We start from the raw sequence: 26,370 nt of genomic DNA, 5'->3' as shown, positions 1-26,370 counted from the left end.
TTTGAAAACATATCTTAAAATACAAATTATCAAAAAAATAAAGAGTTGATTAAAACTTTAGCAAAGTGTGCTCTCTATGGCTAACTGTGATTAAGGAATGCGCTTGATATGACAGCACAGTGACCAACTTTAGCTAGTACTGCCTAGCTCTCTGACCAACTTTAGCTAGTGCAATCTAGCTCTTTGACCAACTTTTAGTTACTTAGTTAGTTCAGTCTAGCTCTCTGACCAACTTTAGCTAGGGTAGCATAATGACCAACTTTAGCTAGTACTACCTAGCTCTTTGCTAGTATCACCCAGTTCTTTGACCAGCTTCAACTTGTGCAGTCTAGCTCTTTGACCAACTTTAGCTGGTGCCACCTAACTCTTTGACCAACTTTAGCTAGTGCGGCTTAACTCTTCGACCTACTTTAGCTAGTGCCACCTAGCTCTTTGACCAACTTTAGCTAGTGCCGCCTAACTCTTTGACCAACTTTAGCTAGTAGTTCAGTACATCCTCTCTTCCCAACTTCTGTCCATAATTGCCGATGTCAGATCTCTGACCAACTTCAGTTAGTGACCTTTTTTGGCCACTTTAGTCAGTGCAAACACTCTCTGACCAACTTAAGCTGGTGTTGCATATATGACCAATTTTTGTTAGTGTACTTTTTCTGGCCATTTTGTTTAGTGTTTGCTCTGACAATCTCAATAAAAAAAGGTAAATACTGTATACTAACAGTAACAACAAAGTGACATACACTTTACGGTCCGATAAATCTGTTTTGTATATTATAAATCATGGCACTTGAATGGAAGTCATGTGATTATCTTATTATTGAATTAATTGTTACGCATCACTTTGTCCCGGTACTCCGACCCCAAGAGGATCAAATTGACTACCAACAATATTAACTCTTCCATAAGTACTAATTGCTGGTAATTTTGGCACTGTGGATTTATTGTTTAAATCCAATGAGGTAGTTTCCATTGTCTCTCCCTGACTTTCATCAACACCATTTGGCATGGTTGAAATTCCAGAAGCTTTCCTTCCAGTAAGTACAAAGTCTGTTTGCAAATCTTCAGCACTATCAAAAACATCGTCGTTAGTCATAAAAGCTGTCGGTCGATGGAAACTTTGTGTTGACTGTACTCTTCTTTTCCTACGTGCTCTGTTTCTGGACTTCCGCTCTCTACTTGGATGATGTTCTCGGATAAGGTTTGCTTCTGGAAGATCTGTCATAGATTCCGGTGTCCCCCTTGGACTGTCAAAAGGCTCTGGAAAAGTATTACAGTATTGTACATGTAAATGAGGGGTCAATTGTATCCATAAGTAGTACAGCTACAGGTTAAAATTGTGATCGTATTGGGTCACTGATTTTTAGGTGTAGACTAGTGACGACCATGTAAACAAATTTCCAGGTTGTATTCAAAGTAATCAAGATTAACATTATATTTTTACCATCACTTAATTCCACGCCCCCTGAAATGACAGTAGATACCACAACTTGATACAACCTCAATGTGAAATCTCACACCCCCTGAAATGATAGTAGATACCACAACTTGATACAACCTTAATGTCAAATCTCACACCCCCTGAAATGATAGTAGATACCACAACTTGATACAACCTTAATGTCAAATCTCACACCCCCTGAAATGACAGTAGATACCACAACTTGATACAACCTTAATGTCAAATCTCACACCCCCTGAAATGATAGTAGATACCACAACTTGATACAACCTTAATGTCAAATATACTCAAAGGATGTCAATTGATTATATCCTGTACCTGGTGTAGGAGTGGTAGATGTAGATGACGATGGTGGTAAGATTGTGGCACCCCTTCTAGTCAACATTCTAGTTGGTACATTGGTCCATTGACTTGAACTGTCAGTGGAAGTACATGATTTATTCAAGTCTAGGTCCATTCCTGTAAATTTGAAACAATTCATAAGCTTCAGTGTTATGAGAATATCACACACAGATAAAACTTTTTGATGGTGTACATAAGATTTAATTTACTTAATTCTGATAATATCAAATATGAATTTGACTCAAGTTGGCTATGATGGTTGCTATGACTACAGTGATGGCTTCTATTGCTACTCTGATGGTTACTATGGCGACCTGGATGGTTGCTGTGACTACAATGATGATTGCCATGACTACTGTGATGGTTACCTAAGATTTTAGTTATGAATTTTACATGTTATTTTGAAAACACAAATTTAATTATACAGTTGCTATCAGCATAATCATTACAGTGTCTATAAAGGTTTACATATTGTAAGAACCTTGGGTATGCACTGTGAAGGGTATATCCATCACATAGCTATGCACTGTGAAGGGTACGAGCATTTTAGCTTCCTAGCTGTAACTGGATTATATTATTTTCAATCAGACAACCAACAATGCATTCACTAAAAATTGTTAAAAATCAATAGGATCAGTTATTGTACCACAATATGTTGTGTACAGCTACACAAATATATTTACCATGGGTGATTTGATACTGTTCAGGACATAGAATATTATGAGTAAGTCATAACAAACAACACATTTGAAAAGAATGTTTCATTTGTAGCTAGTGCATCTTTAAAAATAGTATATTTACCCAATGGATCATCATGTGAGACCGTTTCAAAGCTGATTGATATTTTCTCTGAATCACTGTCCACTTCACCTCGGTTCACTCGTCTTGCAAATGCTTTGGCAATCATACGACTCTTCTTTACTCGTTGTGGCTCATTGATTGGTTGATTGGTGATTCTGACAAAAGAAACAACTTGTCAAAACAATCAACTCAAAGACCACAAATGAGGCATTTACTCATACATAGTGTCCTTACTTAATTCTATGTTTCTTATGACCTGACCAATACAGAGTGTCCTTACTTAATTCTATGTTTGTTATGACCTGACCAATACGGGGTGTCCTTACTTAATTCTATGTTTGTTATGACCTGACCAATACGGGGTGTCCTTACTTAATTCTATGTTTCTCATGACCTGACCAATACAGGGTATCCTTACTTAATTCTATGTTTGTTATGACCTGACCAATACAGGGTGTCCTTACTTAATTCTATGTTTGTTATGACCTGACCAATACAGGGTGTCCTTACTTAATTCTATGTTTGTTATGACCTGACCAATACAGGGTGTCCTTACTTAATTCTATGTTTGTTATGACCTGACCAATACAGGGTGTCCTTACTTAATTCTATGTTTGTTATGACCTGACCAATACGGGGTGTCCTTACTTAATTCTATGTTTCTCATGACCTGACCAATACAGGGTATCCTTACTTAATTCTATGTTTGTTATGACCTGACCAATACAGGGTGTCCTTACTTAATTCTATGTTTCTTATGACCTGACCAATACAGGGTGTCCTTACTTAATTCTATGTTTCTCATGACCTGACCAATACAGGGTGTCCTTCCTTAATTCTATGTTTCTCATGACCTGACCAATACGGAGTGTCCTTACTTAACTCTATGTTTCTCATGACCTGACCAATACAGGGTGTCCTTACTTAATTCTATGTTTGTTATGACCTGACTAATACGGGGTGTCCTTACTTAACTCTATGTTTCTCATGACCTGACCAATACGGGGTGTCCTTACTTAATTCTATGTTTGTTATGACCTGACCAATATGGGGTGTCCTTACTTAATTCTATGTTTGTTATGACCTGACCAATACAGAGTGTCCTTACTTAATTCTATGTTTGTTATGACCTGACCAATACGGGGTGTCCTTACTTAATTCTATGTTTGTTATGACCTGACCAATACGGAGTGTCCTTACTTAATTCTATGTTTGTTATGACCTGACCAATACGGGGTGTCCTTACTTAACTCTATGTTTCTCATGACCTGACCAATACGGGGTGTCCTTACTTAATTCTATGTTTGTTATGACCTGACCAATATGGGGTGTCCTTACTTAATTCTATGTTTGTTATGACCTGACCAATACGGGGTGTCCTTACTTAATTCTATGTTTGTTATGACCTGACCAATATGGGGTGTCCTTACTTAATTCTATGTTTGTTATGACCTGACCAATATGGGGTGTCCTTACTTAATTCTATATTTCTCATGACCTGACCAATACGGAGTGTCCTTACTTAATTCTATGTTTCTCATGACCTGACCAATACGGAGTGTCCTTACTTAATTCTATGTTTGTTATGACCTGACCAATACGGGGTGTCCTTACTTAATTCTATGTTTGTTATGACCTGACTAATACGGAGTGTCCTTACTTAATTCTATGTTTCTCATGACCTGACCAATACGGGGTGTCCTTACTTCATTCTATGTTTCTCATGACCTGACCAATACGGGGTGTCCTTACTTCATTCTATGTTTCTCATGACCTGACCAATATGGGGTGTCCTTACTTAATTCTGTTTCTCATGACCTGACCAATACAGGGTGTCCTTACTTAATTCTATGTTTCTTATGACCTGACCAATACGGGGTGTCCTTACTTAATTCTGTTTCTCATGACCTGACCAATACGGAGTGTCCTTACTTAATTCTATGTTTCTTATGACCTGACCAATACAGGGTATCCTTACTTAATTCTATGTTTCTTATGACCTGACCAATACGGGGTGTCCTTACTTAATTCTGTTTCTCATGACCTGACCAATACGGGGTATCCTTACTTAATTCTATGTTTCTTATGACCTGACCAATACAGGGTATCCTTACTTAATTCTATGTTTCTTATGACCTGACCAATACGGGGTGTCCTTACTTAATTCTGTTTCTCATGACCTGACCAATACGGAGTGTCCTTACTTAATTCTATGTTTCTTATGACCTGACCAATACAGGGTGTCCTTACTTAATTCTATGTTTCTTATGACCTGACCAATACGGGGTGTCCTTACTTAATTCTATGTTTCTTATGACCTGACCAATACAAGGTGTCCTTACTTAATTCTATGTTTCTCATGACCTGACCAATACAGGGTGTCCTTACTTAATTCCATGTTTCTTATGACCTGACCAATACGGAGTGTCCTTACTTAATTCTATGTTTGTTATGACCTGACCAATACGGGGTGTCCTTACTTAATTCTATGTTTCTCATGACCTGACCAATACAGGGTGTCCTTACTTAATTCTATGTTTCTCATGACCTGACCAATACAGGGTATCCTTACTTAATTCTATGTTTGTTATGACCTGACCAATACGGGGTGTCCTTACTTAATTCTATGTTTCTCATGACCTGACCAATACAGGGTGTCCTTACTTAATTCTATGTTTCTCATGACCTGACCAATACAGGGTGTCCTTACTTAATTCTATGTTTCTCATGACCTGACCAATACGGGGTGTCTTTACTTAATTCTATGTTTCTTATGACCTGACCAATACTGGGTGGCCTTACTTAATTCTATGTTTCTCATGACCTGATTTCTTACCGAATACTACTTTACAAAAGATGGGATTTTATTTAAGGCTGATGAACTAAAAACACAACTTTTGACTTACTTTCTCCAAGTTCTCTGCCATATTTGTAATGTTGATGATGTCCATACCCATGTACTCATAACAATGCCAGCACCAAACAATGAACTTAAGTGAATCAGATAAATTGCCATGTTAGGTCTCGGGTTGATAGAACATGCTACTGGTTCCTGTATGTCTTTATAAATGGTAACATTGGCTTCACAACTACAAGAAAGTAGGAAAGAAAAGGAAAGAAAAGAAAAGAAAAGAAAGAAAGTTTTAGCGAAAAAATCATACCCTAGTTCAAACTTTAACTGGTCCATCTCTCAATGGATGGACTGATTTCACTGACATCACTGCATCAAAGTGTAATTAATATAATATCCTATTTCAGTCATATTTCTGAAATGACATTACTGTCACAGTACTGAGTTTGTTCACACAATAATATATTCATTCAACTAGATTGTATTTCTAAATGTACTCAGGATTTGACAGGTAGTGTATAGCGCCCTCTACAGGTCACTACCTGCAGGTAGCAGAATATAGTCACTGCACTTCAGATCAGACATCCAACTTGAATATTAGGGACAAATTGGAATGAACAAACTGATCCAAATTTCCTTTAAACTGGTATGTTCACTTATAGCTAAAATGATGTAGGCTGGGTGTTTCACTCATGGGACATTACTTTTTTGACAGACAGCTAGACATTATTATGAACTCTAGACTAACAATAACAGATATACAATAAATACAGCAGGATCATTTGCCCATTCACATTGAACACTGATAAGCATTGCTACTTTTTTACACAGCAGTACGAACAGGCTTCAAATGAAAACACTACACATGGACGATGACTTTAATGGCTGCAATGGTGGGGGGGGGGGGGGGTGAAATATTTGAAAAGAAATATTTGAGTTTTCTTTTTGGCAAACAAGAGATAAAAGATAATTCTATGCAAATCATCTTCCCAAAAGACTGAGGTCAAGGTGAAATCATGTACACACATCATGAACTCACCAATCAAAAGAAATCATGAAATCTCATGATTTGATGCAAATTGAATACTCACATAATATAGTCTCGAAAGCCTTGCTCCCAGAGATGCTGATTAGTGAAGTCATACACATGACATGCAAATGTTGTAAACACAAACAAGAAACACAACAATGCAAACACTCCTATAACAGAAATGGAGAAAAAAACATTAGGTAGGCTTTGGTCTAGATATTTTTGGAGTTGAAAAGTTATGAACCTTTAAAGTAATTTATATCAGTAAGGAGCAACATCTCGGTGTCTGTCTATACATCATTACATGTCACATTCCAATATTTGGGCAGTCAATAATATCTCTCACGTAACGTTGGAAGGTCATATTAAAGGAGAATTTTCACATGATTTATAAAAAGAATTTAAAATCTGTGCATTTATATAAATTATATATATATGTATTTACTTACCTATTCTGATTATGGTCTCCTTGAGTTTATGTGAAGCTCTGTCATTCAGCAATTCTGGACTGTTTTTCTTGACACTACACAATGTTACCAGTCCTAGGAGTGATCAAAGTTAACAAATAAACTGTAAACCATGCATAGAGAAATAATATTTATTGTCAATTATCAAATGTATTTATAGGGGTTGGACTAGATTAGTTGCAACACAACTAGTTCCATACCCCTTTTCCGTTAGCTATTGGTATAAATATTTCAGAAATGGTGAGACAAAAATATACAGTCACCAGCACACTTTCAGGACTTTGTAAAACACTGTTTGCAGAAAACTTCAACATAATCTATTTTGTAACCACTTTGATGTGTCATTGTACTTAACATACATGGCCAATCACTGCAACCATAGTGGATTGGGTTTTTTTCTGTTTGCAATATTTTACTTTTGTCACATTTTTCATTATTTGATGTAAATAAGAAATAAGATGAGAATTATACAAAGGATATGGAGGACTTTCCTCAACTTACCACTAATCAAGAAAAAACCACCACATAAAAGTACAACTGCAATTGGTGCCAACACAAAACCTGCTCTGAAGAAATGGTTCTTGTATCCCACAAAACATATACCACTTACGGAATCACCATCAACCTGTTTAAATTGAACCACATCAATTTGTAACCTTCACAACCCTACAATCACAATGTAATGGTCTAAGCCTCAATTCAAGAGTGTGTGGACTGTACCAAACATTAGGTAATTCTAGGAGTGGTAACTATCTTATGTCAGTTTATTTTTTATCACTTCACACTAGACAATATAATGCAATTATTTAGACTTTTTTCTTAACAATCTTTGTGTATGTGTTCATTTTTATGTTAACACTTTGATACAACCAGTAACACTGAAGTAAAGCACTTTCTCTACGTGCTAGACTCGTTTATAGCATTCATATCAAGTGTAAAAGTATACTGTTTCAACTGGTTTATTTACAAGCCTAGCATGTGGCCTTTCTAATGTGGTCAATTAGCAAATGAAACAGTTTACTTTTACACTTGATATGGATGCTACAAATGATTGTGGTACATACAGAAAATGCTTTACTTTGGTGTTATGGGTTGTATCATAAATTCCACGACAATATTCATTTCTTGTTATTCAGTCTAAAATAATTAATCATGCATAGAAAAAATAATTCATCAAATATTTTGAGTGGAAATACAATTATTAGACCAGTAGAACACAAGCCCAACCAACTTAACTCTTTATCAAACATTTTCATTGAAACATCATACAATTAATATCTAGTTTCAAGGAGAGCTAGACAAGACTTAGTTCTTACCTCTCCCACTGCAAGAATTACAATGACTAATACCAATGGAATACTCCATGAAATGATATGAAAGTATGATGTCTTCCCTTGCAGTGAGTCACCTTTAGGTCCTCCCAAAGTACGGAATGACAGATGCCATGCAAATGTGAGCATTACAAACCAAGAAACACCAGCCATCAGAAAATAGTAGACGATGACAAATATAATCACACATGATAAGTTTTCTCCTTGGCTGTAAATTTAACAAAAAAAAAACTTTCTCTCAGACTACACAAACTGTGAAAGTATTTTGGACTTTTGGTCTTCAACTAATATTTCAGATACTGTGAAAGTATTTTGGAGTTTTGGTCCTCAACTTATTTCAGATTATTCAGCTGAGACAATTTTTGCACCAAAACAAATCAACATGAAAATGGTAAATTCTGAATATTATAAATCAATACAAAATGGTATTACTTTCACAGGTAAATTCTGAATATTATTAATCAATATAAAATGGTATTATTTCACAGGTAAATTCTGATATTATAAATCAATACAAAATGGTATTACTTTCACAGGTAAATTCTGAATATTATAAATCAATACAAAATGGTATTACTTTCACAGGTAAATTCTGAATATTATTAATCAATATAAAATGGTATTATTTCACAGGTAAATTCTGATATTATAAATCAATACAAAATGGTATTACTTTCAAAGGTAAATTCTGAATATTATAAATCAATACATGTACACATGAGTACAATAACTAAAGTCAACAAGTCTTCATAGAAGACACAGTCCTCAAATACTTTATTTCTATGTGACTGACTGGATCGAGTCATGAGTCAAACAAAATCCTGCACGCACATTCGTATTATATATTTCCTTGTTTTACCTTTACCACTAATTTAACTTGTTTTAACTTTAGACATCATTTTGAAAGAAATTGACCACATATACATGCTAGACTGTCTGCAATATGCAAGAAATGACTTGATTTTGATAACTGACCCAGAAGGTCAAGGTTGAGGTCAAAGCTAGGTCACTTCCTTACAACACCACTTGTCTGTGGTTAATGGACACTATATATTGAAGTTCTTCAGTTATGCAGTAATATAATAATTTGTTATCTAAAGTAAACATAAAGTTGCCTACTTTTCATTGACATTTTGAATTTCCAGTAGATCTATGTGAACTTTGACCTACCTTGGTTCAGCCAATCGTAGCGTCCCATCCTTCCGACATACAATATCATCTCTGGCTCCTTCTGTAAATTGAGCCAACCAACCAATGCTCCCCACAAAAAAACAACCATTCATATAGAACAAAATGAGGGCTGGATAGCGACTAGAATTCTTCCAGTCAGCAAAGAATGTAGCCTATGAAATAAAACATTGTACAATAATTTCAACATCATATAAATTACAAATGATTCACAAAATATGATAAAAATAAAATCAAACAAATGCTTTCAAGAAAATAAATTTAATAGAAGAATGAAAAATAAAATGGTAAAATACAAATTTGAAAAGAATCAAGAAAAAATTTCTGCTCACTGAGTCAAAAGATTTCTTGGAAGTGCAAGATACTGACAAGGCATTTGCAAACATTTGGGATTCTCTTCCAGAAATGTTTTGACTCTGTGAGTAGAAATTTTCATTCTGTAAACTTTTTAATATTTTGGTAATAAAGTTATAAACTTAGCAGAATTGTAATTTCAGCTTAGTAGACATTGATATATACCTCACATCCTGTACACAGGAAATGTAATATTTCTATAGAATTTACCAAATTTGACAGAATTATCTGAAGTTATGAAAAAACCAGAAATTCTAACAAAGTGTTTTAGGTGCAAAATCTTGCATGGGACAGAAGAAATCTAAAGAAAATTGAAAAGAAAATATGAAGTCTTATACATTCTCACATCTTCAGAGTGTTTTTGGTTAGATTTGAACACTTTCAATGTTATTTTTTTAACAAGGAAAACATCCAAATAAAATGGATCAAATAAAAACACAGAAATCTGTAACAAGATCCTACAGTACGAATCCATCATTTGGTATACAAACTCTGTTAACCCTTTCATTCCTAGAGACGACATTGGAATAAATAGAAACTTGATTGTAAGAACATTGTCTAAAATTTAAGAATATTATTTCATTGGGAAGTAATATTTCTTGAATTCTGATCTAAAATAAAGTTGATCTTTTTCCAAAAATTACAGAGAAACAAGAATTTTTGTTCAAAAATTTTGGCGTGAAAGTTTCTAGTCCTGAAAGGGTTAAAGAAATAACTGTTCCATCTGATTGATAAAACATAAAAGTATTTTCCACTTTTCTAGTTTTTGGTTACACAAGACACCACCTGAAGCAATTTTCAAGTGACAAAACTAGTTTCAATACATTCTTCATGTTTCTATTTGAATGTATTAGTGGGTGGTCGGCATCCTGTTATAAAGCCTCCTTATGCTAAACAACAACAAAGCAGCCATTGCACTCTTTTCAAATGCAAAAAAAGAAGTTGAATTCTTGCAAAGTGACTGGTGTAGCATGTGTTATCATAAAGGGTATTGTAGCCTCAGGGAATGCAAGTAACACTACAATTGGAACAAAAACGCTGACAAAGTTCAACTTCAGAAGACAGTTTGTGCTGCCAAACAAAGAAGACATCGGAATTTCTATAGTCTAGTTTCTACCCTCGTTTATTACATTCATTGACACAGAACGGTCTTTTTGATTCTTATTATTACAATTCCATCACACAAAATGGAAACCTCTTTTCAACACATCCAAATCTAATAAAAGAAGTTCTTGTTTTCTTTTATGTCCAGGTATTATATCGGCTTATAACAAGACTTTGTCTGCCATTCTGACAGACCATTCTTAGAACATTTCAACAGCAGTCACAATAGCTTGCAAAGCAGCTATGTATTCCTTTTCAGAATATAATGGTTGAAAGAAAAACAAAGTCTCTGTCTGTGGCTGTATCTGTATCAGTACATCTGAGGACTAGATAACAGCCATCTGAGGACCAGATAACAGCTAGGTTTACAATCAACGGACAGAGAGACAGGAGAGAACATTTTGATAGTTAAGCTGGGTAGATGCAATTATACTCAGTCTGTTATTGTTGTTGGGAAGAATGAATTTTGAAAGATGTCTGTATTACAGTGTAGTTTCCAGTACCAACAAAGTTATTTGAAGTATTTCTCGTCAGGATTTGTGTCAAATGTCCTAGTTTTATTGCCTTCTTAGGTCTCGGTGTCCAGGTATGAACTCTTTCCTTGTAATATAAACAAAGTCCCATCAAATTCATATTTTCACAAAAGAATTACTTGTAGACTGCATTCACTAATATTTTGACATTTCTAAGCTTGGGATATTTTGTGTAAAATCGGTGAATATATGTGCAGTACTGAGTTCCTAACTCATCAATTATAGTCTTTTACACATCAATATATAATATCTATTTCTAAATTCATAAGAAAGTCAGTACTTCATCAGTATGTTCATAGGTTCTTCTTATTTTTCATAAGGAAGATATTATGTAAGTAAAATCTACATGGGTAAGTTGGGTATTTTACCAGGACTAGAGTAGTTTCAACCAAAATTATGATACAAGGTATGGAAATTAGCTACATACAGGTTTACTGAATTTCCCTCCTCTGATCCACATTTTCCAATGTTAAAGGTGCCAATATCTTAGCAACTACACAACTTGTGTTGTGTTGTGTTGTGTTGTGTGTGCTGTGTTGTGTTGTGTTGTGTTGCTGTGCTGTGTTGCTGTGCTCTGCTGTGTTGTGCTGTGCTCTGTTGTATTGCTGTGCTGTGCTGTGCTGTGTTGTGTTGTGTTGTGCTGTGCTGTGGTGTGCTGTGTTGCTGTGCTGTGGTGTGCTGTGGTGTGCTGTGCTGTATTGTGTTGTATTGTTTTGAGTTTCTACATAAGGTCTTTAGAAAACACAAATAAATGTTTTGGTCCATGTCATCTGTTTTCATTCATTGTAATGAAATCAACATATTCACAGTTGAACAGCTGTAGGTAATAACCCTTGCTACTTGGGATGAAAACAATGACAAACATTTTTTCTAGACAGCAAATGGTTTCTATGGCAATATTTCAAATCTCAATCACAATTTCCAGTTGTTGCCTAGGGTGATATAAAATTGATGTTATTCAGAATAATTTGTCTCAACTTATTTTCAAACTGTTGCCATTAGCAACTAATTTTAAGAATCAATTATGACAGCGAAGAATAATTTTTTATTGATAAAAATTATAAAAACAACTTTATGAACAGGAACATAATCTTTGGGACACGAACAGGAAATAATCTTTGATCAATAAGATCATATCATTTAAAACTGTTGCTAAACCATAGCCATATGGGTATTTACTTTTAATTTTTTACTAATAAGAAAACAGTAAGAGTAAGTGATTTTTAGTACATATACAGTAAGTGATTTTTAGTAAATATACAGTAAGTGATTTTTAGTGAATATACAGTGTGATTTTTAGTAAATATACAGTAAGTGATTTTTAGTAAATATACAGTAAGTGATTTTTAGTAAATATACAGTAAGTGATTTTTAGTAAATGTACAGTAAGTGATTTTTAGTAAATGTACAGTAAGTGATTTTTAGTAAATATACAGTAAGTGATTTTTAGTAAATGTACAGTAAGTGATTTTTAGTAAATGTACAGTAAGTGATTTTTAGTAAATGTACAGTAAGTGATTTTTAGTAAATGTACAGTAAGTGATTTTTAGTGAATGTACAGTAAGTGATTTTTAGTGAATGTACAGTAAATGATTTTTAGTAAATGTACAGTAAGTGATTTTTAGTGAATGTACAGTAAGTGATTTTTAGTAAATGTACAGTAAGTGATTTTTAGTGAATGTACAGTAAGTGATTTTTAGTGAATGTACAGTAAGTGATTTTTAGTAAATGTACAGTAAGTGATTTTTAGTGAATATACAGTAAGTGATTTTTAGTAAATGTACAGTAAGTGATTTTTAGTGAATGTACAGTAAGTGATTTTTAGTGAATGTACAGTAAGTGATTTTTAGTGAATGTACAGTAAGTGATTTTTAGTAAATGTACAGTAAGTGATTTTTAGTGAATGTACAGTAAGTGATTTTTAGTAAATGTACCGTAAGTGATTTTTAGTAAATATACAGCAAGTGATTTTTAGTGAATATACAGTAAGTGATTTTTAGTAAATATACAGCAAGTGATTTTTAGTAAATGTACAGTAAGTGATTTTTAGTGAATGTACAGTAAGTGATTTTTAGTAAATGTACAGTAAGTGATTTTTAGTGAATGTACAGTAAGTGATTTTTAGTAAATATACAGTAAGTGATTTTTAGTAAATATACAGCAAGTGATTTTTAGTAAATATACAGTAAGTGATTTTTAGTAAATATACAGTAAGTGATTTTTAGTAAATATACAGCAAGTGATTTTTAGTAAATATACAGCAAGTGAATGAACTAGGTAAGCACAATTAATCAATATGTGTAATCCAGTAGTGACAATATCTAAGTTAAAGTATCAGTGGAATGAGTCCAGAGGGTCAAAGAGAAGGAGGCAGAAGATCCTTATGTGGGAACAAGTGCCTGAAAGAAAACTATAATACTGTAAAAGTAAAAGTAAAACTAAAAGTAAAACTGTTTTATGAATTTGAAAAGATAGCATATCGACTGAGGTAAATTCAATGTATAGACAACTAAGACAACATACACACATCATGTAATAGATAATGAAAGACATAAAGGAACTACAAATATTCTTACCAAAGTGAAGAATGTACACACAACACATATGGATGCCATGACTGCAATAAAGATATGTACTTTATCATGTTCATCTGCAGTAAATAATGGATTTTTACACTGAATTCCACAACCATCAACATCTTCGTACCAACTTTTCTGATTTTGGGTCGCAACCAATGGGGGATCACAACCAGATGTTGTGTTGAAAGTCAGTTGATCGTAAACATTCTGAAATGAAAGACACAAATTATAAAATTTATTAAACATTATATACAGTGTGTAACTTTGTGGGTTGTATTTGTAATGTCGCTTTTTATATATTCTTAGAAAATTCCAAAAATTACCAAGTTTTCTGAAAAATATTAATAATTACTATAAATAATGTTCCATACATCTATTGTAAAATTTCATGGCCTACTTTTGTAAATGGATATTTGGTAATTTCCATTGGAACTGTTACGTGTACAAAAATAATTGATAAAGAAAGAAAGAAAGAATGAAAATGAAATAAATGGAAATATGTACATAGAAAAATAAAATCTCAAATGAGATTGAGAAAACCAAATGACTGTTTAATAGCGGTACATGTATGCTAGCAAAGGAAACTATCAATTATGTTAGATTACTCCCTGATTATTGACAGGGTACTGAAACGCCAAGTAAGATATATCTATCTGTCTGTCTGTCTGTCTATCTTTTCTTTATAACTAAATGATATCGAAAGATAAAATCCAGAAATAACTTTTTTTGAGAGCAGTTTCAGTTACACCATAAAAATACAACACACACAGAGTATATATCACTTCATATAGGGTGTAGATTTCACTATCAATCTAGACACACACTTTACACTATTATATTGGTCAGTGGTTCCGATGAGTCAACAATGAAATATGGATAATGGAATTACAAATATGACAAATTCTGTCAGTAGATGAAAAATGTAAAAGCATAAAAGATATAGCATTTCATTTTTTGAAATCATGCCAAAAATCATGAATGTCTGAAATCAAAGATATTGGCTTTGTCAAATTATATTCACTTATTGACACCCCGTCTGTCCTATGCTGGTCACAATTTTCTATACTTGACACTACACTCGCCATAAATTATGAACACCTGATGTGTTGTCAGATCAATTTTTCATGGATAGCTTGGCATGTATGTTGGTCAACAGTTTCTCTATTTGAGTAAAATTATGGCATGGCAAAAATCATGAATGTCTAAAATCATATTTAAATGCATTGTTTGACAACAAATTGAATTGTCATAAACCACAGCCTCTTTTAAAGCACTGCCACAGTCCAAGACCGTCTTTCTTGTTCATTGTGAGAATCAACAAATTGTAATTTTCTCACATGGATAAACGAGCCTAAGCCTGTATTATTAAGTTTCTCTACAATTTAGCACTAATTCAAATTTCCATTAGACTCAAGAAATGTCAAACATTCTAATATGTTAAATAAAACTTGACTTTTTCATTTATTTGTCGACAATGATTAACTTATTTTCTGTTAGAAAAGGGTACAGTACTTGCAATAGCATTTCACTTCATGCTTAGAGTCAAAATAGAACAAGAAGGTTGACTTATTCTCATGACTGTCTAGGCTATATAATGCATGTACAGTATGTTGAATGGAAGAGTATGTGTCGACTAAGAAATTGAATGTTTTCACAACATACCTATCGGTGGAACAATTCTATTCCAGGTACTGAGAATTATGAAAGCATTTTACAATATTCACTGACAAATACTAAATATGACTAAATCATCATTTCACCACAATAATCCCATTTATGTCACCAGACTGACTTCCTAGAAAGTGAACTCTGTGATGTTGAATAATCTATAAAATCATGTTTTCCCTGCAAAAGTATTCACAAAATATTTCTAAAAGGTTTTGGGTCATGAAGGAAAAGTACTGGGTAACATCCATGATATGTACAACCATAGACCCTCCACCAAGTCTATGTACAACCACACATATATTTCTATGTAGGTGTATTAAACACAGAGATTGGCTGCTTTTCAAGTGGTTGTAAAATAACTATGAAGGAGAACTTTGCAAACTTGTTGCAAACCTTAAACAAACAAATTAAATGGTGTGCCAACAACCTAAGTACTTAGTATACAGTTTAACAACGTGGGGATTTCCCTAGGAAGTAAAGACAGTACTGAGGTCACATCAATTTAATTCACTCAAATGTAGTATTTACTCAAACCTGATTATAATCCCATTAAAACTTAATTCAAATAAAAAGAGGGAGGGTCCAGCAAGACTCAAATAGTTTTGCATATCATTATGACCTGAAATGCTATGTTCTATGTTTCTCCTTCTTTGTTTATAAGTTCAAACTCATCCATGCCTTAGTTACTACAGAATGTTTTGTGCTCATCTAATCAAACCTAGTGTATGGATAAAGGCGATAAACTTGATGTGTTACAAACTCTGAGTAAATAAATACAAAATGATGATTGACGGCTAATATATCGTCGTACTATCAGGTTTGATGGCAATCATCTATAGCTGGTGGATATGTTCCTCCACCTAATGCTTTGGCATTCTGTATTAACGTATTTACATAGTAAACAATGTATACCTGTGAGTAGGTTAAAATGTATCAACTTATTTGCATAGTAAATAATGTACACCTGAGAGTAGGTTAAAATGTATTAGCTTATTTGCATAGTAAAGAATGTACACCTGTGAGTAGGTTACAGTGCATCAACTTATTTGCATAGTAAACACTGTACACCTGTGAGTAGGTTAAAATGTATTCACATATTTTGCATGTAAACATTATACATGTGTTTATAGGTTAGAGTGAATTTATTATTAGCACAGTAAATATATTTTGGAGTGGATTTTCTATGTATTACTGTCACTCTCTTTATATAAATCCATTCAATTGTCAAGGTAGGAGTGCTTGTTCAAACTTTTATACAATTTGCTAAATAATAAAGAGAATGAATGGCTAACACTTTCCCCACGTTGTGCAAAGACGATATTTATTGAATATTTATATGGAATGTTTTATTGAATATTTATATGGAATGTTTTCCTTTCAAGGGATTTAACTAAATTTCTACAAACAAATTTTATTTTCACTGATTTGCACATGTAAGACACATGGGAAATTTAGCTGAAATGAGATTTGATTGGGTCAGTACTCTAATTCACTGGAAGACAGATAATGGCAAAACATAGACAGTATGACGATTGACATATTTCAGAGTGTATTACACTGGAAATAGATGTTTAATTTAGTTATATGTTCATCTTGTGTGAAATGATGAATACTATCTATGTTATTAATACAATGGAATATCTCACAATAGGAGTTGTATGTAATCAATGAACATGGCAAGTCATGAAGCAAACACTACACTTTCAACTGCATTCACAGACTTTTAGAGTTCTTTTTATTGCTGAAAATATGGCATTTTTTATCCAGTAAAAAGTACTGGATCTGGTCTGCATCACTAAATATAGCTTAATGATGATGTATGATGTGTATATATATATATTAGTATGTGTGGGTTCATGTCTGCATACATACATACATACATACATACATGAATACATACATACATACATACATACATACATACATACGTGTGTGTGTGTGTGTGTGCGTGCGTGCGTGCGTGCGTGTGTGTGTTGGAATAAAATGTATAAACCCTTATTTGAAAATAATTCCACTATTTAATTATTTATACACTAGATGTTTCCGAAACTTTCCCCTCACTGTTTCTTTTCCTTGTATACAAAAATATAATCCACAATTCCAATTGCTAATGGAGAAGAACATATTTACTAGTTGTACAGTAGTAGTTATAGTGATTAATAGTGGCATACATGATTAAAGGTAATACATCATTATTATTAATAACTTTCAAGTACTAATTAAGATTTCAAATGTACAATTTCCTCAATTCAAAAATGAAAGTGTAATTACCTATTGTAATATGCTATTTATTTCAAATGATGAACTGTGTATTTCAGTGACTTATTTTGAGGAGTACTGCATGCCGCACATTACGGTAGAATGCACATTGGAACAAATTTCACTGAAAATCAAAGTTTTACAAATCTCTCTAAACTTTGCTATGTGGAAGCTTGCTGTTGGTCATTTTGAAATAATAACAAAGGAAATTTGGAGGTTCATAGTAGGTTCACTGTCATGTTTTAAAAAAATCTCACCAAGATTTTGTTTTCCCAGAGTTAACACAGTGTTCAGCTGGATTCTAAACTGGTTTTATTCCCAGAGTTAACATAGTATTTAGCTGGATTCTAAACTGGTTTTATTCCAAGAGTTAACATAGTGTTTAGCTGGATTCTAAACTGGTTTTATTCCCAAAGTTAACACAGTGTTCAGCTGGATTCTAAACTGGTTTTATTCCCAGAGTTAACATAGTATTTAGCTGGATTCTAAACTGGTTTTATTCCCAGAGTTAACATAGTATTTAGCTGGATTCTAAACTGGTTTTATTCCCAAAGTTAACATAGTATTTAGCTGGATTCTAAACTGGTTTTATTCCCAAAGTTAACATGGTGTTTAGCTGGATTCTAAACTGGTTTTATTCCCAAAGTTAACATAGTATTTAGCTGGATTCTAAACTGGTTTTATTCCCAGAGTTAACATGGTGTTTAGCTGGATTCTAAACTGGTTTTATTCACAGAGTTAACATAGTATTTAGCTGGATTCTAAACTGGTTTTATTCCCAGAGTTAACACAGTATTTAGCTGGATTCTAAACTGGTTTTATTCCAAGAGTTAACACAGTGTTTAGCTGGATTCTAAACTGGTTTTATTCCCAGAGTTAACACAGTATTTAGCTGGATTCTAAACTGGTTTTATTCCCAGAGTTAACATGGTGTTTAGCTGGATTCTAAACTGGTTTTATTCACAGAGTTAACATAGTATTTAGCTGGATTCTAAACTGGTTTTATTCCCAGAGTTAACACAGTATTTAGCTGGATTCTAAACTGGTTTTATTCCAAGAGTTAACACAGTGTTTAGCTGGATTCTAAACTGGTTTTATTCCCAGAGTTAACACAGTATTTAGCTGGATTCTAAACTGGTTTTATTCCAAGAGTTAACATGGTGTTTAGCTGGATTCTAAACTGGTTTTATTCCCAAAGTTAACATAGTATTTAGCTGGATTCTAAACTGGTTTTATTCCCAGAGTTAACATGGTGTTTAGCTGGATTCTAAACTGGTTTTATTCCCAAAGTCAACACAGTATTTAGCTGGATTCTAAACTGGTTTTATTCCCAGAGTTAACACAGTATTTAGCTGGATTCTAAACTGGTTTTATTCCCAAAGTTAACATAGTGTTTAGCTGGATTCTAAACTAAATACTGTGTTAACTCTGGGAATAAAACCAGTTTTTAGCTGGATTCTAAACTGGTTTTATTTTGATAACATGTTGACCTCTATTCAAAAAGTTGTACACACTCCAAAAATGTTTTCTCTGTTTTTAACTGATTAGCATTGTATGCTGCATGTGTTGGAGTTTTCTTTGAATAAAGTAACAGCAAAAGTTTACATGTAAAGGGTTTTTTTCCGATGTGCATTTCACGCCATCTATGATAATAAGGGATATTATTAACTGTTATAAAATCGATCAAAATCTCTTTAATATTCCATCTTATTGGAATGTAACCAATGCAGGAGATGGTGCATTTTCCATAAATCTTATATGACATGATGATTCAACTCATATCATGTGTTTTATGACATGGGTGTGTTTGCAATAACAATACCTATATGAGAAACAAGCATGCCATCTTTTGTTCCATTCACTATAACCATTTACGACCCCATCATAAAACCAGCCCACAGATATGTTCATGTTTGTACTACAATGAATGAATGAAAAGATGGCTATGGGAGGAAGGGTACTTATTAATGACATTGTTAGGAACTAGTGAACTGGAAGATAATGACAATTCCAGTCATTGTTGGGTATTTCTATAACAATAGCATAGGAGTAGGGATGGGTTTGACTTTGTTAAATTGGTTTGTGTTTTTACCTATCATGTAGATGGTACATCAGAATAAAATATATATGCACTTTTATGTTTCACCGATCACAAAGATGGTATGTCAGAATAAAATGTATATGCACTTTTATGTTTCACCGATCATGTAGATGGTATGTCAGAATAGAGATATATATGCATTTTTATGTTTCACCGATCACAGAGATGGTACGTCAGAATGAAGATATGGTGTGTGCATTTTTATTTTGGAGTCGTGGAAGATTGGACTCCCAGTATTTAGCTAAATTACGGGAACCCTAGTCTCTACTTGCTGGATCAGTGCTGCCATAATAGTGAAGGGGTATAGTGGAGTCACATATATCCAGTAAACAAAACCAAAGTATTATGTAAATAGAGGGGGACATTTAGTAAAACTTTAGTTATTTTGGACAAAGGGCTGATGAAATGCACAGTTATAATTATTTGCTACATTTTGGGAACCCAAGTAAAAGTGGTATAAATCTGGTAAACTTGCACATTAGACTTCTACACATTATATAATTACTTCTTATTTTGTGGGGAATGAAGACAAGTAAGAACCTGGAGAATGCCAACAGATAGATTAAGCAAACCATCAACTACATAAAACCAAAATCTGAAATTCACACTCTGGTTTAATCACACTAGTTGCTGTGCAAACACAACATCTTTTCAACATGTGTAGTTATTTTGTGTACAAACACCCCACCCCACCCCACCCTGTAGAAAGATGATTTTAAATTACTATATTTGAAATTGTAAATATTCAAACTATTTCTCATTGGAATTTCATTTTGCTCTTATAATATAATGTCTCCCCTCTACCGGAATAACATTCCATTGAAAATATTATTTCATTAATAAATGTAAATTTAACTTTACTAATTATTCTATGCTATCATATCACTGAAGTATCCCTATAAATAATATTCCATGGAATATTGATTACTACTGTAGAATTCTGTTCCCTGTACCATGGAAATATTATACTTCCATGCCTGTACCAAATGAATCAGAATCAATATATTGGAGATATAGGAATCAGAAAATGTGCAGAGATATAAATACCCCCCCCCCCCCTTATAATATTTTGTAATCAAATTCAACAGAAGTGTGTATGCGCATGCCTACACTCTCATAAACTCAGTACACTTTAATATGATTATTTGGGTTTTTTGTGGTATATTTAAGTTTATTATGTCATTTGCAAATATTTGATTAATGTATAATTTCAAAATGACTGAGTTCAGAAATTTCAATAATTCACCGTTGCAGAGCACATTGCGTCACGCTGTGTCACAGCTCACACATACAACGAAAGTGTAGTTTAGACGAACTGATACAATGTTGCCAAGTACACGACAAATACTGAACGTTCCCCTGGGACAAAGAACTGAATAAGTCTAGCTCAAGTCATCAAGGTAGCTTATTACCATTTCAATACACTTCCCGTCTCCTTTCTGAACAGAAGGTATAATCTTTTATATTAATATTCAAATTTTCGGGTAGGTTTGTTAGAGGTGTTTGTTTGATGTAGTGCGCACTGAAGTTTGCAGGAAACATCACGTTCAAGCAACAGTCAAATTGAATTGTAATTGTTCCGAGATCATAATGAAATTGACACAGTGTATGTTAATGGTCTGATTGTGGGATATTTCTTGTTTACAGCACGGATAAACACAGAGTAACAGTGACAATCACATATTTCACACCTAACGTTATACTGTTATACATAATTACCAATCAACCTGGGCAATCAACTTAGTGTACGTTCATGCACAAGACATCCGTTAATTTAGTTTTCAAACTTGGAGGGGCATATTGGTTAGAAACCAAGTATGACTTTCTACTGTACCCTCAATTCTGAAATCACCCAATAAAAATTCATTTCGATCTGACTCAGATCATTCTCTCTATAGTATTGGTGATATTAGTAGACTGATAATTGTCTATTTTATGAATTTACGAGTTACTTACTTTTACGTGATTAGTTTAGTTTATGTATGTTATTATTCGAAAGGCGTATAGTAGAAAGTCTTTACAAATGGCAATATAATTATAACTATACACTTACATCACAGCCATCCTTAAAATGATTTTGGTCACACTGCAAAAACGACGGCCATCCTCTCTCCGATTCCACGATCTGACACGGTCCTCGCGTTACCGTACATATATCTAAGCTTGGTAGTTCCACAAACCCATTCTCGCATTTCGGCATGTATACAGAGCAAAGTAATGGCTGGATGACTTCCCAACATCGCGGTACATATTGCAGACCTTTCCACATGGCCAGCTTTGCTCTGATTTCGTCTTGGGAACTCGAGTCATTCGCCAGGATGGTTGATGTGTATGAGTGTGACAATTTCGTCCCGAGACATGTGTCCGAAGTTACTGCTTCACAAGTCGTTGCCCTCTTGCAAGGGTCAGCTACACTTGCAAAAACTTCACAAACAGTTGTTACCAACATGAATATAAGGGCGAAGATCTTCAGGACGTCGGCCATTTTGTCTCAAATTCAATCGTCTCGGAGGAAAACAGAGGCCACCACAAGACATCCACACACAGTGAAAACAAAGACGGGTATAAATTATAATCTACGGGGTCCAGTTACATAGGGTCACACCACAATGGTCGATAGCCACTCGCGGAGTTATTGCACGTCCTTAATATCACCTATCACAAACTGACAATCGTTGAAGTTTACAAACTTTCTGCTACAAACACACACAAAGCGATAGTTTACACCAACAAGATTAGAGAACGAAAGTTTGTACTTTGTTTGCCCCGTGAATGCCAATGGAAGTGTATCCAGTCGAGTTGTTCGTACGCGTACGTTCTATTCACGGCCTGTCAACTTCTCTATTCATGCCACATGCCAGGGCTTTCATACTCTCACAACTATTCTTATTTCTTAATGATCGTTTCTTCTCTACACAAACTATATAACGTCGCAGAAATAACGTTAGTCACACGCTGTAAATGTGCAAGTTCTAAATCGAAGGGAAACACGGAGACGTTTGTTTGAAATAGGCCAAAATTCCAAGGATCAACAAAAGCGACTAGTAACTGATACCGGTGAACTGTTACAATCTCAAAGTGGATTACGAGAAATTCTACTTCAGACCTCGATCTCAATGGCTTTTGTAAATGTAAACTTCTCTCTCCATGGTTCCGTTGCTGGTGTGTCTGTTCCTCGTCAAGTTTAGTTTATGATCGCAGTTTACTTCGGCATATCAATCCATTCCCGATGCTATAGACGTTGGTTCAGTGTGACAGCTCCTTCAACCGTGAAGACGGACAAGAATACATAAACTTTGTCAGTTTACAGACGATGTCCAAGTCTTCTATAAACTTCTTTCGATACTTCGTTAGTGTGTTGAAACAAGTCCCGAAAGCCCTGCTTCAGCTACTGTACACGAAATGTAGTATGTTCCTGAATAAACTGAGTTGTTTACACTCTTCCAAATAGGCAAACAACGGCGTCAAATAAACACACCAAACACTTCTTTATTCCGGACGAACTACCGTATACCCCCGCAGAGCGAGCCAACGAATCAGATGATTTACTAATGAGGTTCACTTTCCCTTTCCTCTTGAGGGCGCTTTAATGAAAGCCTTCATTTCAAAGTCTCGTTCGTTCGTTAAAGTGTTCGTCTGATCTGATCGTTGTTAGAATTATTTATTTATTTTGTATTTTCAAAGTTTGAATTCGCGCAAATTAAGAAATTGAGAATTTACATGTAAAGTATGCACTATACCATGCAGACGGTTTACCAGGCATATATCAGTGGTCTATCAACCCACAGACTAGCCAAGGATCCATGCGAATGGTGGTTTTGAATTCAGTGAATTCGTTATTTCCCCAATCATAAGGGAGATGTGATAAGGTGAGATGGTACACTCAACAAAATGTTTTTATTAAACAATTTTCTTACAATGTATGTATTTTTATTTTTGTATTTTGGCATGTAAAGTACTTGTAAAAATAAATGTTGAGTGCTAATCTCACTTTACATCGGAAAACACACAAAACGAATTGACAATAATCGAATCTTCAATTTGGCCACAAAACTACGGATTGTCAAATGTGACCCTCCCCCAAACATTGTAATGCAAAATATGACCCTCCCCCAAGAACAGGTTTGTAAAATGTGACCAACCCCCCAATTCCTCCCCCTTGTAAATACTGAGGCTCCCCATTACAAATCTCCATTCGCCTAGATTCTAGGCTACTCAGAGACTTCGCTTGTCATCTCGAGAAGCTATCCGCACGAAAAGGTGAGGATCTATAGTCGACAGCTGCAGTGTCCTGAGCACTTCAATATCTGAAACTAATACCAGCTAGGTCAAATCTGTGCAACGCCTCGTTGTATATGGATATCCATCAAATTGCCCCACGGAGATCATGAGGAAGAAATTTAAGTTTTCGAAAATGTATAGCCACATTAGACAATATTAGTTTTTCCGTTACGATAGTTTACTTAATCACAGTTAGGAATTCACAATTATACTCCCATAGATGACAATACAAGGATGGTCCGCGCGAAAGGGATCGTTTTTATTTATGCTGGTTGGTATCAGAAAGGGTATACTTTTCATGAGTCGAGGTGGTGATATGAGAAAGGGTTGGGTGAATCAAAACTGGTGTTAATTAACAGTGACTATGGCTATGCAGTCAACACTGGAAGCGTTTCAACCTGGTGTATCTACCTTCAAAACTTCCGTACTATAGTCGCTCATGCCATACTATATCTAGGGCTAGCTTCCCCTGGGAGCCCTGACTTTTACTAATTAAAATGCAACTTGGTATCAGAAAGGGTATACTTTTTGCATAACAATGGTATCACAACGCTTTGGGTTTCAATGTTTGTGAGGAGCCTCCCCGTAATGTTACCCATGGAATTACCCCCCCCCCCCACATCACTACAGAAACATGTCACATTGACTCTAAGGGAGCCTCCAGTATTTACACGGGGGAGGGCCAGCGGAATCGGGGTGGCACATTTTACAAACCTGTTCTTTGGGGTGGGTTATATTTTGCATTACAATATTTGGGGAGGGTCACATTTTATAATCCGTAGTTTTGTGACCAAATTAAAAATTAAATTATTATCAATTTGGTTTTTTTTGGTGTGTTTTGAGATGTAAAAGTGAGATGAGTACTCAACATTTATTTTTACAAGTACTTTACATGCCAAAATACAAAAATAAAACTGCATATATTGTAAGAAAATCGTTTAATAAAATGATGCATTTTGTTGAATGTTGTTGTTAAAATATGATGGTGATGGTAGCAGTGATGATGATGATGATGATGATGATGATGATTTAGTTTTGAATGTCATAGAGAACATGGACAGTAATACATGTACTTACTTAAGTAGTGAAGATGAGTCAGTGACACTGATAGTGGCAATACTGAAGGTGAAGGTGACGATGATGACTATGATATCAGGTAACTTTTATAAATGACCAGATCAGACAGAGTATGTACAACATGGAAAGCACATGTTAGATACTAACTAGCCTGTGTATGATTATAAGAGAAAGGTAACTATCCAGTCTTTTACTGTTTGTCACTTTATATGTACAAATATTGCTTTCTAATACAGAGTCAAAATCATTTAATTTGTATGTATACATATAATGGGAATATTGATTAACTTTCAGTATATGCAATTGTCATTGGGAGGGTCATGTTTTACAAAATGGGACAAAGGGGAGGGTCAATTTTTACAAATAGAGAATTGGGGGAGGGTCATGTTTTACTTAAAAGACCATGTGTGATCCACCCCCCCCACCCCCGCAAATACTGCAGGCTCCCTAAACACGCCTGGAGATGATTTGAGAACTGCACTCTTCTGGCACCAACACGGGACTCATCATCACAAACATCAATATTGCAATAGATCTGGCGGAGCCCAACTACGAACTATTTTTTGACAAGGCAAGATGTGAAACCTATAGGAATATTATTTTTAAATAGCCTGCAAAACTATCGGTCAATGTACAAGTACAAGAAACAAATTGTGAAGGAGTAAAAATTTTGGAAGAGACTTTGGAGACAGGAGCTCAGGAGGAAGAGTTGAGGAGGATCGGAATTAATACAAATTTTTAAAACTTACATGAACACAGCCAACATACCTTCTCTAAAAGCACACAAGTAATGGATATAAACCATAGACCCTACTAGTCTATGCATAAACGTACAAGATGTATAACTGGTCATAAAACTTATTTTGCCTTCCTCAAGAGTACGTAAAAAGATGATGTAATTTTTGATAATTACTACCGTTGATGGCGCTATAACATATGCAATCCTTT

The 26,370-nt window shown here is 34.4% G+C and overlaps 1 protein-coding gene across 1 annotated transcript; it reads right to left on the bottom strand.

The window, feature by feature from the left end:
* Positions 1-73: 73 nt before the first annotated feature.
* On the bottom strand, positions 74-22,549 carry LOC144444734 (protein smoothened-like). Its single transcript, XM_078134260.1, has 11 exons — positions 22,118-22,549; positions 14,034-14,243; positions 9,449-9,621; positions 8,264-8,486; positions 7,449-7,572; positions 6,930-7,022; positions 6,542-6,650; positions 5,506-5,688; positions 2,600-2,754; positions 1,775-1,915; positions 74-1,254 (listed from the first exon to the last, which is right to left on the bottom strand). The coding sequence occupies exons 1-11, from the start codon at positions 22,547-22,549 to the stop codon at positions 827-829; spliced, it is 2,271 nt and encodes a 756-aa protein (XP_077990386.1). The 3' UTR covers positions 74-826.
* Positions 22,550-26,370: the final 3,821 nt, after the last annotated feature.

The sequence above is a fragment of the Glandiceps talaboti genome, chromosome 13, assembly GCF_964340395.1.
Source record: "Glandiceps talaboti chromosome 13, keGlaTala1.1, whole genome shotgun sequence".
Classification (NCBI taxonomy): Eukaryota; Metazoa; Hemichordata; class Enteropneusta; family Spengelidae; genus Glandiceps; species Glandiceps talaboti.
Note: the sequence above shows the minus strand (reverse complement) of the source record. Positions and strands in the feature narration are given on the sequence as shown.

Coding starts and splice junctions, on each gene's coding strand:
- LOC144444734 (XM_078134260.1), bottom strand. CDS start 22,549: ATGGCCGACGTCCTGAAGATCTTCGCCCTTATATTCATGTTGGTAACA. Junction 8,487..9,448: donor CTACGATTGGCTGAACCAAG/GTAGGTCAAAGT, acceptor TTAAATTTACAG/CCAAGGAGAAAACTTATCAT. Junction 7,023..7,448: donor TGGTTTTTTCTTGATTAGTG/GTAAGTTGAGGA, acceptor GATCACTCCTAG/GACTGGTAACATTGTGTAGT.